Here is an 18,699-nt window from a genome sequence, read left to right as displayed (position 1 = left end):
CTGTAATTGACGAAGAAGTGTGTATGTACGTCAATGAAATATGTAGCAATGGCTGCAGTGTATCATATGAAATGTTACAAATTAAGGGACGGGAGGTAGCGCGCAAACACAACATAACTCAGTTTAAGGCGTGTCGTGGGTGGATTAAGGGGTTCATGCGACGACACAATCTGTCAGTGCGAAGGAGAACAACACTAAGCCAAAAGTTGCCTGGTGATTACACGGACAAGATTGTAAATTTTCACCGATTTGTCATACGTTTGCACAAGGAAACTTCGTACTTGCTTTCTGAAATTCGTAATGCCGATCAGACTCCAATATTTTTTGATATACCTCGCAACAGCACTATTGCGCTAACAGGATTACGGAGTGTATTAATGAAAACCAGCGGTAGTGAGAAGTTGCGATGCACGGCAATGCTAGCCATTACAGCTGACGGAAGAAAGTTGCCGCCTTACATCATTTTCAAGAGAAAACAATGCCTAAGAATATACAGTTTCCCCGTGGGATTCATGTACGAGTGCAACGAAAGGGTTGGATGGACGTAGAACTCGTGCTGGACTGGGTTAAAACTGTGTGGGATAGAAGACCCGGTGCACTACTAAAACAACCAGCTCTGCTCTGGTCAGAAAGGAAACTTGCCGTCCGGTGTTATTGTTAGAACACATGAGTCCGGCTGGATGGACAGTGCGTTAATTGAGGACTACGTGAAGTGCGTTTGGCAACGTCGCCCGGGAGCTTTGTTACAAAAATGAAACTTGCTTGTGTTGGACAGTTACTGAGGACATACAACTGACCCGTAAAAGATATGATGAGGAAAGGAAAAACCTATCTTGTGATAATTCCTGGAGGACTCACTTCTATTCTACAGCCGTTGGATGTGTGCGAGAACCGGCCTTTCAAAACTGCAATGAAACAGCTGTACACCAAATGGATGTCTGATGGTGATCACGGGTTAACACCAACCTGACGAGTCAAGAGGCCTGAAGTGGGACTAATATGCAGCTGGATCAAGACCACATGGCCGTGCATTCCCAACGATCTAGTGTACAAAAGCTTTAAGAAATGTGTAATTTCAAATTCATTGGAAGGTAGTGAGGATGACTATTTGTGGAAAGATGCCAACGACGAACGTTCCTATGGTGAAACTTCAGATGATGACTGTGAATTCTGAATGATCTGAGTATTCGACCGATTTTATTTACGATTTTTGTGATTATTTTATTAATTGTAAGCTGTTTGAATTGATATTTGTGGTATATTTGAAGAAAATTAAATAGGTATGTAAGTTATTTGATTTTTTATTTTTTCCCGCATTTTGCTGTCTCAAATTTAGGGTGCGATTCTTATTCGGTGGCGGGTGGTATTTGGGATTAAACGGTAACCTGTCACTGTAGGGTTCTGGTGCTAGGTATCAGGCGTATTGTATTATGTTAATGGATCTATCCCTTTCAATACCTTTTTGATATACCTCGCAACAGCACTATTGCGCTAACAGGATTACGGAGTGTATTAATGAAAACCAGCGGTAGTGAGAAGTTGCGATGCACGGCAATGCTAGCCATTACAGCTGACGGAAGAAAGTTGCCGCCTTACATCATTTTCAAGAGAAAACAATGCCTAAGAATAGCCACAGATGCGGATGATGGAAGTGCAGATGAAGGAAGAGCGGATGCAGATAATATTTTGTATATCCGTGCAGGACTCTATCTATAATGCGACACCGTCTGCATGGCATTCATGGTACACAATTTATAGCCTGCATGTGTTTGTAGATTGATTCAGTTCAATTGTTCTCTTTAATCGTTTGTATATTTTTTAGAAAAACCAGCAAACCCATATATCTTGAGCCCTATAAATAAATAAATAAATAAATAAATAAACAAATAAATGTTAGAAGTAGTAGTCAAGTGATAAAGACATTTGTTGTAAATGTAATTGATGTCTTTATTAATGTCAAGATATTGAAAATTGTATTTCTTTTTATTTTCAGTATTTAGCATGCATTGAAATAGCAATCAAGCAGTGCAAAAATGGTGGTATAGACTGCAAAATTCATGCCCTGAGTATTATTGGCAAGAAGTGTTCCAGTGAGGGCCAGGTGTCATCTGTAATGTCATTCCTTGCATCGGACAGTGAAGAATTTCAGGTACTTCATTATGTCTTATAATTTTTATGTAACCTAGATGATGATCAAACTGGGCAAGTTGGCCGTACAGTTAGGGGCGCGCAGCTTGCATCCAGGAGATAGTGGGTTTGAACCCCTCTATCGGCAGCCCTGAAGATGGTTTTTCGTGGTTTCCCATTTTCACACCAGGCAAATGCTGGGGCTGTACCTTAATGAAGGCCACGACCACTTCCTTCCCACTCCTAGCCCTTTCCTATCCCATCATCGCTATAAGACCTATCTGTGTCGGTGCGATGTAAAGCAGCTTGCAAAAAAAAAAAAAAAAAAAAAAAAAAAAAAGATCATTCTAGGAATACCACATTTTTATACATCTTTTGATGTGTAGGTATGCCATAAGAACTCTCTGTGTCAGTGCGACATTAAGCAAATTGTAAAAAAAAAAAAAAAAAAATAATAATAATAATAATAATAAAAAAATGGGTAGGTTAGAGGAAAAAACTGTATTTCTTTTAAGATACAATTCTTTTCATGCTGTATTTGTTACTCAGGAATGGAAATTCAGCAGAGCAGTGCAAAGAATGGGAATGACTTAAATTTAAAATGCTAGGAAAGAGTTGATAAGTCATGTAATTCTGACATCCAATTTTCTTTTAGCAGGAAACTTCATTCTAAGGCCCTATTGATGGATATGACTTTACTTCTCATTAAGAAATGGAGTTTATTTTCCACCTGATCAATATATTGACATGTTGTAATTGTCATGAATTTATTTAAGAAAACATTATTCTTATTATCAATTGTGCATCAAGATCAAGCCTGTACATAATCATAGACTATACATACAGCGTTGAGATTTTAATCCACTGTATATGTATTTTTGACACATTGTGATCAGTGTTTGAAATATTTCACGGTCCTATTTGACATTTTTAAATGGGCATTTTATGTTATGAGTGCTGTGTCTCTTTCTTGTACTTCATCTTGTAAAAACTCCTGAAGATGATCATATAATGATCAAAACTATTCCAAAAAGTTTTTTAAATGAATTGATGACAGTTACATCATATCAATGTATTAATTAGGTGAAAAAGAAACTCCTTTTCTTAATAAAAAATAAAATCCAGTTTTCTTACATTTCCTTAATAATACAGATCATTACAGGATATGACTGCCATCAGAATATAACTACTACGAGCTTAAGCGAACGGATAGATGCACCTTTATGGCTCAGTAAAATTTATTTTCAATTTTTCTTTGTTGATTGTACCGGGCGGTACACCTCTACACCGTTTATTTAAAAGTTGCGCCAGTTGAATCTCCTCTTCTGGAGGAAGGTTGAACTTTATCTATTCTATTAATTCTCTACTTTCTCAGAAGATGTCACCACGTGGAAAATTTTGAGTTTTTGAACTGTGTCACTTTTGATGTGTTTTTGTTTCGCTTGAAGTAAGAAGTGTGAACTTTCTCTTCTAGAGGACACTACTGAAGATCAACAATAGCGCACCCTAGTGCGGAGTCAAAGAACTATTTTGTTGGAGAAATTTTTATTTCAAAAGTTTGTTTCTTGTTAAATTTCTTTCTGTTATTGTTTAAGTTGGCTGTATACCCCTCTTTTTCCCCTTGTTTTAGATTTATCCAATCCCGAATTTCTTTTAGTAATTTCTGACCAATCTGGTGTATCTTCCCCCAACTTGTATCTGTTGCGGGGTCCTATCCAATAAAAACATTGTGGGCGGGTGTTTTCATTCCCCTAACGCCTAGAAACTTCCGCGAGAGTATATAAACTGCTGATTTTGGGGTCTCCGGGCCACTTCTGTTCCATCTTTCAGTGTATTAAGTACATAGCAGGAGGCGGGAAGCGCCTCTTTCTTCTTCAGCCGTTCAACACCAGGTAATGGCCTATTAATAACTTCTTTTCTTGCTAGGTCGGCAGTTTAACACTCGCGGCGGGTTCGAAGCATTTCCATCATGTAACCTTTTCCTAAAATGTAATTACTCTTTTCATCTTTTCTTGTAAAGCTACATATTGGGATAGAGAGTGCTAACCCTCTCGAGCTCCCACTCACATTTGTTTTGAGGTGAACTTATTTTCTCAAACTATTCTTCGTTTATGTAATGTAAAGTGTTCTTCTCTAAGTCACCTCTGTAGTATGGGATTAGCCCTTGCGTTAGCGGCCCAGAGCCAGATTAGGTTTTAAAAACAAAGTGTATTAGGAGTGCAAGATCGCCTCCTCTCAAATTGTTATTTTAGAGGTCATGTAATCAACCTTCTTTTCATGTAATAGACCTCCGTAGGTTGGGTATTTTACCCCTGTGAATACGTCCTTAGAGGACAGCTTGAAGGTAGAGTTTGGTGTGGCCTTGTGATAGGCTTACAATTTTGAGAGCGGATCGCTCTTTGAAATTTGTTTCTGTATGCCTCGTGCAGGCTTTATGTGTAATGTTTGGAGCCAGTGCTCCTGGGCATGAATGGGGTTTTCTGCCCCTTGGCTAAAATTTTTTTGGAGTAAGGCGGGGCTGATTGCCCAAGAGTTATGAAGTAAGGGCACTGAGCCCGAATCCAGTAATATTGTACCTACTTTTTTGCTACTCTGTACCTGTTATGATTGTTATCTCTTGTTTTTGAAAAGAAAATATAACCTAGTTAAATTTTAAATTAATTTTACATTGCACGTTAATTTCGTAGCTTGAAACCCATTCACACCCGCACCTTCTTTCACCTCTACCTACCACGGATATCTCCGTAACAAGTGGTAGCAGAGCGTGGTTGAATGGGTCTCAATTTAGCCCCTTTTGACGGCTAAACATTGCTTTGATTCGAACTCTAATAATTTTCTCAGTTGCTGGAATTTTTTGAGTTTTTCAAAATTGTTCTGTCATCATGCCCGGCCCTCGCGATGTTCTCCTCCTTAACTACTTGCGCAAAGAGGAGTTGATATACGAGTTAACTATCAGAAATGTGCAATCTGGAGGAACGGTTGCAATCGACACCAACAAGCTTAGAGAGTCTCTTGATTTGCCCATTTCCATCCCCAATTTGGGAGAGAAAGAAATTGATGACTCTCTTTCCACGATCGTCGAGAATATTACTGGGCTAGCATCTGTAGTCAGCTTTTTTGATGAAAACGATCCGTCTCCTAATCAAATTAAGCGTGTGCAAGGCAGGCTGTATCACTTTGCAAATAGAGTTAATGATCTGTTGTCTCTAAAGGTGAATGACGTTCAGAGGAAGGACGCTAATACGCTCCTTGAAACTATTTCTGAATTGTCTAATAAGGTCACTCAATTGCTAACCGGCGAAGTTCCTCCCAAAACTGATCAACCCGCCACGGGGAATGTAGGTAACGAGGAAGAGCCTCCTCAGGGAGAAGTCAATAGGATAACCGTTGCTGCTCAAACTATCTCTGCCCCATCGAACAACGAATCTGAACGCCGTGCGTCAGTGGGTAACATCCGCTCTGAATTAACTTCTTTGCCATTGAAACCTTTAACGACTATGTCACCTGGGTTCAGTAGCTTGCCTCATCCATTGGCAATGTTGCTTAGAGGTATCTCTAAGTTTTCCGTCAACACCACCAGTGATGTAATTTCATTTTTAAGATTTCTAGTGGAATTTCAGGATCATGCTCTGGTTTTTTCTCTTTCGCCATGTCAAATTTTGCAAATTATCTATCCGTATGCTATTGGTATTCTCTCTGATAAAATCGTAAGAGCCATTGCCGAGCAATCATCTATTGAGGATTTCCATGCCCATTTGCTAGCTAACTTCATCCCGGCTAGGGCCAGGTCCTCCCTGATTCAGAAGTACTATTACCATGTACAGCGCTTGGATGAAAACTTGGCTGATTTCATTCAAGATATCAAATTCTACACTAGGGTGTTTGCTCTGCACTTTCCTGAAGATCAGATTGTGCAGGCTATTGTAGAAGGTATTTCGCCATCCTACAGGTCATATTTGTGTTTCGCGGCGTGTCCGCAAACCTTCTCTGAACTTGAAGCATTGGCCGTCTCAGCGGAAGGAGTTAGATACGCCGATTCTTTGCGTGTCGCGAAAGAACCCCCGCCTTCCTTTAGTAACACTCGGCCTCCACCTCGCCGACCAGTCAATCCCCGTAAATGTTATGCTTGCGGGTCGCCTGACCATCTGCGGAATAAGTGTCCTCTGATCAAGTCAAGTGGGACAAGGAATGGAGCAGGGTCATCACAAGGCTGTTTTAAGTGTGGGGCCTTCTCACATATCGCCAAGAATTGCCCAAACTCAAATAGCACCCCCTCCTGCTCAACTTCTGGTGCAAATTCCAGCTATGCCAATAATAAAAAGTGACTAGTGGCGTCGGCTGAGCCGACTAATCCATCTTCCCGAGACTTAGCCCCTAGTAAACAGGTTGTAAATGCAGAGAACGACCAGCCTTCAAATTCATCTTTTGAATGCCCTAAAGAGTGTCTTAGGATTGCGGCGGATACCCCCGCATCTGTTCCTTTTCTTAAGATTGAGTTAAATAACGAGCCTATAACAGCTCTCTTAGATTCAGGCAGTGTTTGTTCCATTATTTCGGCTGATTGGTATTCTAAATTGAAATCTGTTTGTAAACTCCCTGACTATGACTCATCTCCTGTTAAATATGTTTCGGCTAATTCATCTCCATTAGAAATTCTAGGTTCCTTACATGTCAAAATTCGGGTTTTTAAATTTACATGGAAGATCAAATTGTTTGTGGCCAAGCGTTTGTCTTGCCCCATCATATTGGGAGCGGACTTCATTTCTCACACTGGTCTTGTGCTCGATCTCCAGAGTAGGTCGGGCACATTCAAATTTGCGTCCAATTGTAGAATTCCCTTGTTAAAGTGTAATTCTGTATCATGTTCATCTATTTCGCCTACCCAGGATGAGATGTTGTTAGACCTTAGACATCTACCTGAGGAGCAGGCTGATAGTATTCGGAAACTGTGTCAGTCGTTTCCCGAGGTGTTCTCTGATACTCTTGGTGTTACTGACCTTATTGAATACAAAATTGAGGTCACGGATTCGATTCCTGTCCGTTTTCCACCGTATAGGCTATCTCCACCTAAAATGAAGGCTCTGAAAGAAATCATCGATCAGATGTTGAAGGATGGTATTATTAGGCCCTCTAAGTCAGCGTATTCTTCGCCTATTTTTCTAGTCCCGAAACCCCAAGGAGGCTTCAGGCCTGTCATTGATTACAGGGCTCTCAATCGGAAGGTGGTGTTGCAATCTGTGCCCCTTCCCGACCTTCATTCTTGTTTTTCATGGTTTCGTAAGGCCAAGTTCTTCACGATCTTGGATTTGAATCAGGCCTACAACCAAATTCCCCTTGCCGAAGAGTCTAAACATCTTACAGCGTTTGCCACGGACTGGAATTTATATGAATACAACCGCGTGCCTTTCGGGCTCCCCACGGGGGCAGCTGTGCTCACTAGGCTACTAGATAGGGTCTTTTCCGACATCAAATTTGAGTACTTATATCACTACTTGGATGATGTCGTCGTATTTTCCGAAACCTTTGAAGAACATCTAGATCATCTGCGAGAAGTTCTCAATCGCCTTCGTAAGGCTGGGTTAACTGTTAAGTTGTCCAAGGTTGCCTTTGCTAAGCCCTCTATGTCATTCCTAGGGCATATTGTGTCACCTGATGGTGTAGCAGTCGATCATTCTAGAACACAGGCCATCCGTGATTTTAAACCTCCCAAGGACATTAAAGGTATCGCCAGGTTCATTGGCATGGTGAATTTCTTCAGGAAGTTCATTCCTAATTTTGCTAATAGAGCGGCGCCCTTAAACCTTCTCCGTAGGAAAGGCATCAAATTCGAGTGGGGACCGTCTCAACAAGCCGCTTTTGAAGACCTTAAATTAGCTCTCTGTAATGCCCCTGTACTTGCTATGCCTGATTTCTCGAAGAAATTCATCGTCCAAACCGACGCGTCGTCGTCGGCGGTAGCTGCAGTCCTTCTTCAAGAGACTGAACTAGGGAGGCGCCCCATCGCCTATGCATCTAGGACTCTCTCGGCTCAAGAAGCAAAGTACTCCATATATGAGCTTGAAGGTTTGGCAGTTTTATTTGCCTTAGAAAAGTTCCGTCTCTATCTGGAACATGTCAAATTCGACTTGGAGACAGATAATCAAGCCTTAAGCTGGGTCTTAGGTAGGCCGCGTCGTACTGGTCGTATAGCCCGTTGGGCCATCCGTATTTCTGCCTTCCAATTCGATGTACGACATATCAGAGGTACTGAAAATGTTGTTGCTGATGGACTCAGCCGTATGTTTTCTAACGACGTCGAGACCCATGAACCTGTCGACAGTTCATCACCTTCCGAGTCCATACTATCTGAGGTTAATGCCATCCTAACAGATGCTCCCATGCTCTTTAGGGATATCGAGAAATACCAACGTGAAGATCCGACGCTGGGTCCGATAATGGAAACCCTTTCTTCTGGGGAACATGTCTTCCCTTATGTTCTGAGGAATGGTGTTTTATGTTGCCCATCAAGGCATGATAAGATGATGAAGGTTGTCGTGCCAGCGGTTCTTGTGCCTATGATCTTCAAGTATTATCATGAGACCCCATTAGGAGGGCATCTTGGAATCTTTAAAACCCGTGAAAAAATTCGTGAAATGTTCATTTGGAAAGGTATGGACGGTGAAATCCGTGAACTTGTAAAAGCTTGTAAATCTTGTTTGCTTAGTAAACCCACCATGTCCACCAAGGTAGGCCTTTTGTCTTCGCATCAAGCGTCGCGCCCCATGGAACGCCTGTATATCGATTATGTAGGACCCTTCCCCCAGTCAAAGGGTAATGCTAACAAGTTCATCTTTGTGTGCGTAGATGGCTTTACTAGATTTTCTTGGTTATTTCCGACTAAGCTGGCTACCGCTCAGTCCACCATTACTTGCCTAAATTCTATTTTTGCTTCTTTTGGTCCGTGCCAATACATTGTATCTGATAATGCTAAAGCTTTTACATCAAATCTGTTTCGTAAATTCTGTTTTGACTTGTCCATCTCTCATGTAACTACATCTGCTTATTACCCTCAACCATCTCTGGCTGAACGGGTTAACCGTAATCTCAGGTCCGCACTTATTGCCTATCATCATGAAGATCATTCTAGGTGGGACACGTCCCTGCATTGGTTAGCTTTTGCTTTGAATTCGGCGGTTCATGAATCACACAAATTTACTCCAGCTTCTTTGATGTTTAAGTTCGTTCCCAACACGCCGCTCTCTAACCTCTGGTCTCTGAATGACATTCTGCCCGAGACAATAGATCCGGACAACATTAAAGATCTTTGGAAGAAGGCTAAAGCCAATCTTAAAGTGTCTCATGAAAAGGTTAGGGAAAGGTATGATCGTGGACGGAGACCCACCACTTTGAAGGTAGGTGACCAGGTTATGGTCAAAAATTTTGTTCCCGCGGGCAAGCTTGCCCCCAGATTTCATGGGCCTTGTATCATTCTCGATTTTCTTACGCCGGTTACCTTATTGCTAAGTAATCCAGCCACCGAGAGGATATTTAGAGTTCACCTGTCCCAGGTGAAACCGGTGTAATTTCTGTGTTAACTTGCTTCATATTATTTTGAAAGGATATGAAGGTTATATTTTTTTTTGAGTTTCACTTTTAAGGCATTCTGCCCCTTCTGTAATATTTTGGTTTTAGATGTAAGCCTTGTGTAAAACCTGCCCCGACCCGTTAAACTGCCATCCTGTTCTTGCCACGGCCATTACCACGCTCCCGTCTCCTGCTCCACCTTACACTGTGGCTTCATAATAGTAAATGCCATGGATATCTACACGCCGCTGGCCCCTCAACCTCTCCACAAGCCTGTACCCTCAAAGAAGATGATAGTCCAACACAATTCTGCCGCCTAGCTTTAATGTTTCAGCGCCCCCGCAGCCGCGCAGCGCCGTGCAGCGACTGGGGAGGGGGATGGGCCCCCTCCTCTCCAGCGAGGACGACATGTGCACGGCGAGCTGGAGCTCTCCTCCCGGCCAAGGCTGATGTGCGGCGCACGACCTGCTACATGCCCGCAGCCTGTATCTGTTCACCGCGGGCGCGGCGTACTTCAACACCTCTGCTCCCCTCATAGTGCGGGCGAGCGGTATCTCAGGGTACTTGAGGGGTCCGAGCGGCCTCCGTTGGACGCAAGCTGCAACGGCCGGTCTGGCCATCCGACTCAATCTACATCAACTACATGGACAGTCACCATAAGCAATAACTACACTTGGGAATTCAACAACAATATTTGGTGGACATTGCAAAATTTTTCTTCACCTTTAAGTATTAAAAGTTTATCTTCAGAAATTCAAATTCTACAAACATAAAGACTTTCATTCACCTGCAACAACAACATTTTGAAACTGAATTAAGAAATCTTGTAAATGCTTCTGCTATCTATCTTCGTATCAACATCATTACTTGGACTTTGTTTCAAACTGATTTCATGTGTCACCCCTGGAGGAACTTTTGGGGGGGGGAGGTCTGTACCGGGCGGTACACCTCTACACCGTTTATTTAAAAGTTGCGCCAGTTGAATCTCCTCTTCTGGAGGAAGGTTGAACTTTATCTATTCTATTAATTCTCTACTTTCTCAGAAGATGTCACCACGTGGAAAATTTTGAGTTTTTGAACTGTGTCACTTTTGATGTGTTTTTGTTTCGCTTGAAGTAAGAAGTGTGAACTTTCTCTTCTAGAGGACACTACTGAAGATCAACAATAGCGCACCCTAGTGCGGAGTCAAAGAACTATTTTGTTGGAGAAATTTTTATTTCAAAAGTTTGTTTCTTGTTAAATTTCTTTCTGTTATTGTTTAAGTTGGCTGTATACCCCTCTTTTTCCCCTTGTTTTAGATTTATCCAATCCCGAATTTCTTTTAGTAATTTCTGACCAATCTGGTGTATCTTCCCCCAACTTGTATCTGTTGCGGGGTCCTATCCAATAAAAACATTGTGGGCGGGTGTTTTCATTCCCCTAACGCCTAGAAACTTCCGCGAGAGTATATAAACTGCTGATTTTGGGGTCTCCGGGCCACTTCTGTTCCATCTTTCAGTGTATTAAGTACATAGCAGGAGGCGGGAAGCGCCTCTTTCTTCTTCAGCCGTTCAACACCAGGTAATGGCCTATTAATAACTTCTTTTCTTGCTAGGTCGGCAGTTTAACACTCGCGGCGGGTTCGAAGCATTTCCATCATGTAACCTTTTCCTAAAATGTAATTACTCTTTTCATCTTTTCTTGTAAAGTTACATATTGGGATAGAGAGTGCTAACCCTCTCGAGCTCCCACTCACATTTGTTTTGAGGTGAACTTATTTTCTCAAACTATTCTTCGTTTATGTAATGTAAAGTGTTCTTCTCTAAGTCACCTCTGTAGTATGGGATTAGCCCTTGCGTTAGCGGCCCAGAGCCAGATTAGGTTTTAAAAACAAAGTGTATTAGGAGTGCAAGATCGCCTCCTCTCAAATTGTTATTTTAGAGGTCATGTAATCAACCTTCTTTTCATGTAATAGACCTCCGTAGGTTGGGTATTTTACCCCTGTGAATACGTCCTTAGAGGACAGCTTGAAGGTAGAGTTTGGTGTGGCCTTGTGATAGGCTTACAATTTTGAGAGCGGATCGCTCTTTGAAATTTGTTTCTGTATGCCTCGTGCAGGCTTTATGTGTAATGTTTGGAGCCAGTGCTCCTGGGCATGAATGGGGTTTTCTGCCCCTTGGCTAAAATTTTTTTGGAGTAAGGCGGGGCTGATTGCCCAAGAGTTATGAAGTAAGGGCACTGAGCCCGAATCCAGTAATATTGTACCTACTTTTTTGCTACTCTGTACCTGTTATGATTGTTATCTCTTGTTTTTGAAAAGAAAATATAACCTAGTTAAATTTTAAATTAATTTTACATTGCACGTTAATTTCGTAGCTTGAAACCCATTCACACCCGCACCTTCTTTCACCTCTACCTACCACGGATATCTCCGTAACATTGATAATATAATCTCTATTGTATTATTGTAAAAAATGTCATTATATCTTGTTGATAAATGTACGCATGCCATTTACTACATCCCACTCTTGTCGTATGTTCATCGCTCATTTCTCACATATTTTTCTAAAATTTCCTGTGGCTAATGCTAGCCTGGTGCAGCCCTTGTGAGGTCGACCCTCTGGTAAGGGTGGATGGCATCTGCCGTGTACGGTAAAACTGCTTGTTATTGTGGTGGGGGATAGTGTTGTGTTTAGTGTACGAGTTTCAGGGATGTTGGGAAGAGCACAGTCGCCCACTTCCCTAGCCAATGGAATTAATCAAAGTCCCCATCATGTCAGGAATTTAACCCGGGACCCTCTGAACCGAAGGCCACTACTCTGACCATTCAACTAAGAAGCCAGGCATTTCCCATACCATTTACTGATTCAATCCTGTTGCTTAGAGCCTGATGCTGTTCAAGCTCATTGGAGAGCAGATAACTTATGTCTGTTTAGCAGGTGCAGAGCATTTCAGAGGGAAATCATGAATTTAACTTTGTCAGCCATGGCAAAGGAGTTTGGGATACTATAACTCATCACTTTGGAACATTCTTGTCAAAGAGACAAGAAGAGGGAATTACATTTTTGTTCTTTCATTTGAATGTCCTTTCCCCTAAGAGCATAGCTTCTCTTAAGCTCTTTCGCTAGCTTAAATTTAGCAAAATCCAAATTTTCGTAGCTCAGCAACTACTCATTTACTTATAGACTGTTCCTACACAGTACCGAATTGCCTATTCATGTGCAGTTGCTCAAATCCATTGCAACATGACCCTCACATTGGAAGACACTCATCATGCTACTGAGGAAGAGCATAGGATCTTTCAGAGTATTGGTGATGCTAATCAAATCAAATCAAATCAAATCAAATCAAATCAAATCAAATCAAATCAAATCAAATTCTCTTTATTTGCAAATGAAATGTCTACCTCGGTGGCAAATGGTACACTAAAATACATTATTGTCATGCACTGAATATTAAATTAACAAGATAAGAAAATTTTCCTAAAATACAATATTATACAATTTATGCTAACAATTTTTTCTATTAAACACACAGCTCATCCTTAATAAATTTATATTGTTTACAAAATACTACTTATAATATCTCCTGTACTACTTACAAATATAATCAACTGATATACAGTATGTGGAATTACTTCAAATGATACTATACAACTGGTATAAGATTAAAATTTACATTGCATTTATGTACTTATTTATTATTATTATTAATTTTTTTTTTACCCATTCTGTAACCTAAGTAGCATAACGACCTGCTGCGTCTTAACCAGAGCCCCTTTTGCCACCACTTTTCAGAGTTCCTGAAGGGCCTTCACAGCTACCGTAGCGGTCCCAGGACCCTCGAAGTCCCCACTGTACTTCACCCCTACAGGCAGTCCCCTACTTTGGCTGTCCGAACTCCTTAGACCAGGGGATGGAATTAATTTATTCACACACATTTTTTAAATTTTATTTACAATAACCTGCACTGGTCGAATGCCCTCTAACACTTCATTTATTTTATCTATTGCTGTTTATTCTCTTCTTGAATATCTGTACAGATTTTGGAAAAGGATCAAACACTACCCCTGGTAAACTGTTCCACTCCTTCACACCCTTCCCAATGAATGAAAATTTACCCCAATCGCTTCTGCTAAAATTCCTTCTAATTTTATATTTGTGGTCAGTCCTGCCGATATAATTATTTTCCAACTGAAGCCTCTCACGGATATCTCCCCATGCTTCGTCTCCTGTATAGGCTTATATAATCCTATAAGTCGAGTTTTCTGCCTTCTCTCACTTAAAGTTCTCCACCCAAGTTCCTTTAACATTTCTGATACACTACTCTTTCTCCTGAAATCCCCTGTTACAAATCTTGCTGCTTTCCTCTGCACACTATCTATTTCTTTTATTAGGTATTCTTGGTGAAGATCCCAAACACTGTTTGCATATTCCAATAATGGACGAACCATACTTAAGTAACTTTTTTCTTTTAACTCTTTGTTGCGTCCTTTAAGTAGCCTCATTATGACATGTAATGATCTGTATGCTTTCCCAACAATGTCATCAACATGTCCCTTCCAGTGCAAATTACATTCAAATCTCACACCTAAGTATTTGCACTTGCCATCTTTTGGAATAACTACCTCATCCAAAGTATATTCAAATTCAGTTTTAAAGCTCCTGTTTGTAAAAGTTGTAACAGTTGATTTGCCTCCATTAACCTTCATATTATTTTCTTCAACCCATTGTTGGATACTTTCAAGGTCCCTTTGTAATTCTGAACAATCCTCAATGTTATTTATTTCCCTATAAACAATTATGTCATCTGCATACAATCTTATTTTTGATGTTATATTGTTCCCTAAATCATTTGCATATATTAAGAAAAGTAACGGACCGATTATACTACCCTGTGCAATTCCCTTCCAAACTTTCTCTTCCTGCGATACATAATTTCCTACTTTGACTTTCCGAACCCTTGAATTTAGAAATGTTTTTATCCAACGTGTAACCCTTACTTCCAATCCTATTCTCTCCAATTTCTTTAATAATATTCCATGTTCCACTCTATCAAAGGCTTTGGAAAGATCTATGGCTATGCACTCAACTGACCTCCTGAATCCAATTGATCTGATATGTCCTGCTGAAATCCCACCAGTTGTGCCTCACAAGAAAATTTCTTTCTAAATCCATACTGGCTCCTCATGAACCAATTTTTATCATCACATATCCCTCTGATGTACTTTGATATTAAACACTCCAGTATTTTACAAACTATACTGGTCAGGCTGATTGGTCTGTAGTTCTCTGGTTTCCTTTTATCACCCTTTCCTTTGGTATTATTATAGATTCCTTCCATTCCTTTGGTATTACATTATTATTTATGACATAGTCAACGAGAAATTTCAAATAAGGCACTATGTACGATCCCATTGTCTTTAATACCTTCCCAGTAATTTGATCACTTCCTGCTGCTTTTCCTTGCTGAAGCAGTTGAATTTCTCTGAGAATATCTTCATTTGTGAATGAGAAGTTTCTTGTTTCCCTCTGTCTCTCTCCCTCTCTATCTTCTGTTTCGGTTTCCAACTCCTGACAATCATCTACTGAATCTCTGAATTCCCTACTAAATAGGTTTGCTTTCTCAGTATCTGTTAAATAGTGTTCACCCCCTTCTCCCACCATTGTAAGAATTTGGATTCCTTTTCCTTTTTGATTCCTGATATTCCCTTTGTGGTCATTACCCTCTTGAAGTATGCCATTCATATAATTCTCTTTTGCTTCCTTTTTCACTCTATTCAGTTCCCTCATTAGTTGTTTTCTAGTTTCTCTACCCTCCCTACCCTCTTTGATTTTCTTGTTTCCTATTCTACATTTTCTTTTTAATTTTCTTATATCCCTTGTATAATAAACAGTGGTAAACGTGGTAAAGACTGTCGATGCTGCCAATCAGGAAAAGGGGATTTAAAGCTGTAAAGTAAAACTGACTGTGGACTCATGGAATGTGCGGAGCGTGAATCAAGGACAATTGGATATTGTAAGAGATGAAATTGTTTAAAAATAAAAATTTTAGGATTTACCAAGCTACGATGGTCAGAGATTGGGCATTTCCAATCAGAAGTACACCCACAGTTTATACTTAGTGCATGTGGAAAACGAAGAGTATGTTGTGGGCTTCGTGATTGGCAGCAAGACTTAAGAATTCTGGATTGAAATGTTACAAGTAACCAAGTGATGTCCATCAGGTTTTTAGGTCAACCCTTAATATGACAATAATACTAGAACATGCCCTAACAACAATGGCTGATGATGAACAAGATGATGAATTTCATGAACAGATGCAAACAGAAATTGATAGAACCTGCAGACAGGATGTGCTGCTTCTGATTGGAGACTGGAATGCCGAAGTTGGAAATGGTAAAGAGGCATCCAAAATGAAATTGGACAGTGTCTTGTAGATTTTTGTGAGTCCATTGACCTCTTCAGTGCCATCATATTTTTCAAGTAACTAAAATGTTGCTTATACACTTAGGCATCACCTGATGATGAATTTGGGAATCAGATTGATTACATTATTGGGATAAATGAGGCAGAAACAACATGGCCAGTGCTAGCCACAGGTAGTTCAAGGGAAGGAGTGCGAACAGTGGCAGTTTCAAGCTTGCACTCACTTCACTCCTTACAACCGACTGTTATCTTGCTAGCCAAAACACGTATCCCTATCACCATTCAGAAGGTGGTCCTCCAATCATATCCCGCCGCCTCATACCCTGAATACATCCATGCAACATCACGAAGGAAACTCAGCATGATTTCCCCAGACATTTTGAATCCAGAATTGCACTGACTCCAGGAACTCAAAATTACATAAATAATCAATTCCCCCCCCCCACATGTCCCATTTCTCTTTCTTACCATTGGTTTTCAACAATTTCCACAATCCTTCGATATTTTGGGTATAGATTTCAAAACCAACAGGTCATACAAACAGTCTGGTAAATATATCCTCTCCTCAGAGCTGGCTATGCATCTTCCACCCATCAGTACATGCAGTAGAGGTCCGTTATAGCGAGTACGGCATTTAACAAGAATCCCGTTATACCGACAATGTTTTGCTGTCCCTTCAAAAATTTTATATTAAACTGTGTATTGTCCTTTGGTTACAGTGAGAGCCCTACCACTGATGCATCCGTTATTACGAGCGATTAAGCGCGCGCGATTTTTTCCGTTACCTATGTTTATGCACCCCAGCGATTATGTTGCATGCAATCGATTATCTTCGGTATCATTTCCTCGCTATGTCCACTAGCGAGTTCTCTCGTCGACATTCGAAAGCGATGTCGGAGTCTATTAGTAAAACCCGTCGACTGTTGTTCTGTAAAGAAAATTTGAAATGAAAGAGAACATATTTTCGTAATAAATACATAAATAACGTGTCCGATAAGAGTTCTTAAATACAAAGTATGTTACAAGTGTTATTTTTAATATCCACCTATTCAATACAAAGAGATCTAGTATATTAAGAACTAAATCTTATTATAAAATGTTACAAGGGACACCCAACATGAGAATTATAACGTGTAACAGTTCTTAACTCGTTAAAAATAAAGGCTGACTAAATGATCGCTTAATTTTAATGCTAAATACTGCAATTAAGTAAAAATGGGATACACTTAGACATATGGCAGAGTGCATAATTGATTTCACAGCTTAGTTTATATTTTCTCGCACCTGGTTAAATTGCGGAAAGGTTATCATTTCTCTACTGGCACTTGTAGTATGTTTTCATCAAATGTATAGTACGGTTAAGTTAGGATAGGTGACGCTGTGTGAATAAGGAAACTGAAACATTTGCCACAATATGCGATCGATCATCTTTGGTACAGTATAGTTTTCTCAATATGTGCATTTGCGAGCTCTCTCGTTGACATTTGAAGGTGATGTTGGAGTCGATTAGTAAAACCCAATGACTGCTGTTCTCTAAAGAAAGTTTGAAATGAAAGAGGATAAGTTTTCATAAGAAATGCATAAATAACGTGGCCGATAGCAGTTGTTAACTCGTTAAAAATAATGGCTGAAGTAAACGATCTATTAATTGTAATGTTATATACTGAAATTATGTAAGAATGTGCTACACCTCAGGATATGGCGCAGTGTACATCAGTGATTTCAGAGGATAGTTCATTTTTTCTCGCGTCGAGTCAAATTTCGGAAAGGCTATTCACATGTACATTTTTAGTGAGGATAACTCTTTTTCTCTACGTGCATTTAAAATTTTTCATGACACACATACAGTTAGATTAGGTGACGCCATTTGAAGAAGGAAACTCTGGGATGATACCGTGATTCTCCGAATCCAAGGCGACACTTTTTTTTCCACAGAATCTCATTCGAAAAATCAAAGTCATCTTGCATTCGCTGCCTAACAGTAATGAATACCACTGGCAACTCTCGCGGTAACCACACTGCTTCTTTTCACCTGCGCACGCACACACAAAATTCGTTGACAATAAAAGACCGACTGACTCTTTATTATACATTGCTAGCCGTGACAACCGGTTTTACAGTGCTTGTGTGTAATGTCACTGGATCTCAGGAAATAGTAGAGAGAATGACATTCTGTTAGCCTCTACAAAAACGTTTCTCAAATCTGCAGAATGGCATCAAAACCTGTGAGCCTTCGAATTCTTAGAAAGGCCACGGCTACCCAATGGCAGAGTTATAACGCGTCTACTGTACGTGACTCTTAGTAAAATTAAGTTTTATAGACAACAAGAATATTTTTGTGATGGATAGTCGTAAAGATACGTGGAACAGGTATTGCTGGAAAATTTTCAATTGGTTCTCGTCGATATTATGGTGCCAATTGTAAGTTAATGGATTAAACACTCGGAAATGTAGAAAAATTGTACAGCTGCAAGAAAATAGGCCTAACTAAAGCCAATATTTGGTGTCAGCGTGAAGACAAATGTGTACTGTACAAAAAATGCATTCAGTGGTCCGCAACAAGGATGCTTTAAAGAAGTCGAAAATGAAATTGTGAGGTATG

General features: G+C 40.3%; 1 protein-coding gene across 1 annotated transcript in view; it reads left to right on the top strand.

Annotated features, from left to right (window-relative positions):
* The window catches only part of HERC2 (E3 ubiquitin-protein ligase HERC2), a 509,505-nt gene that overhangs the window by 352,948 nt on the left and 137,858 nt on the right, over positions 1-18,699 (top strand). The window contains exon 48 of the mRNA XM_068226746.1: positions 1,994-2,149. Within this exon, the coding sequence (XP_068082847.1) occupies positions 1,994-2,149 (156 nt within the window). The remainder of the gene's footprint in view (positions 1-1,993; positions 2,150-18,699) is intronic.

This window comes from Anabrus simplex, chromosome 3 (genome assembly GCF_040414725.1).
Source record: "Anabrus simplex isolate iqAnaSimp1 chromosome 3, ASM4041472v1, whole genome shotgun sequence".
NCBI lineage: Eukaryota > Metazoa > Arthropoda > Insecta > Orthoptera > Tettigoniidae > Anabrus > Anabrus simplex.
The sequence above is the reverse complement of the archived record's forward strand: the minus strand, read 5'-3'. Positions and strand labels throughout refer to the sequence as shown.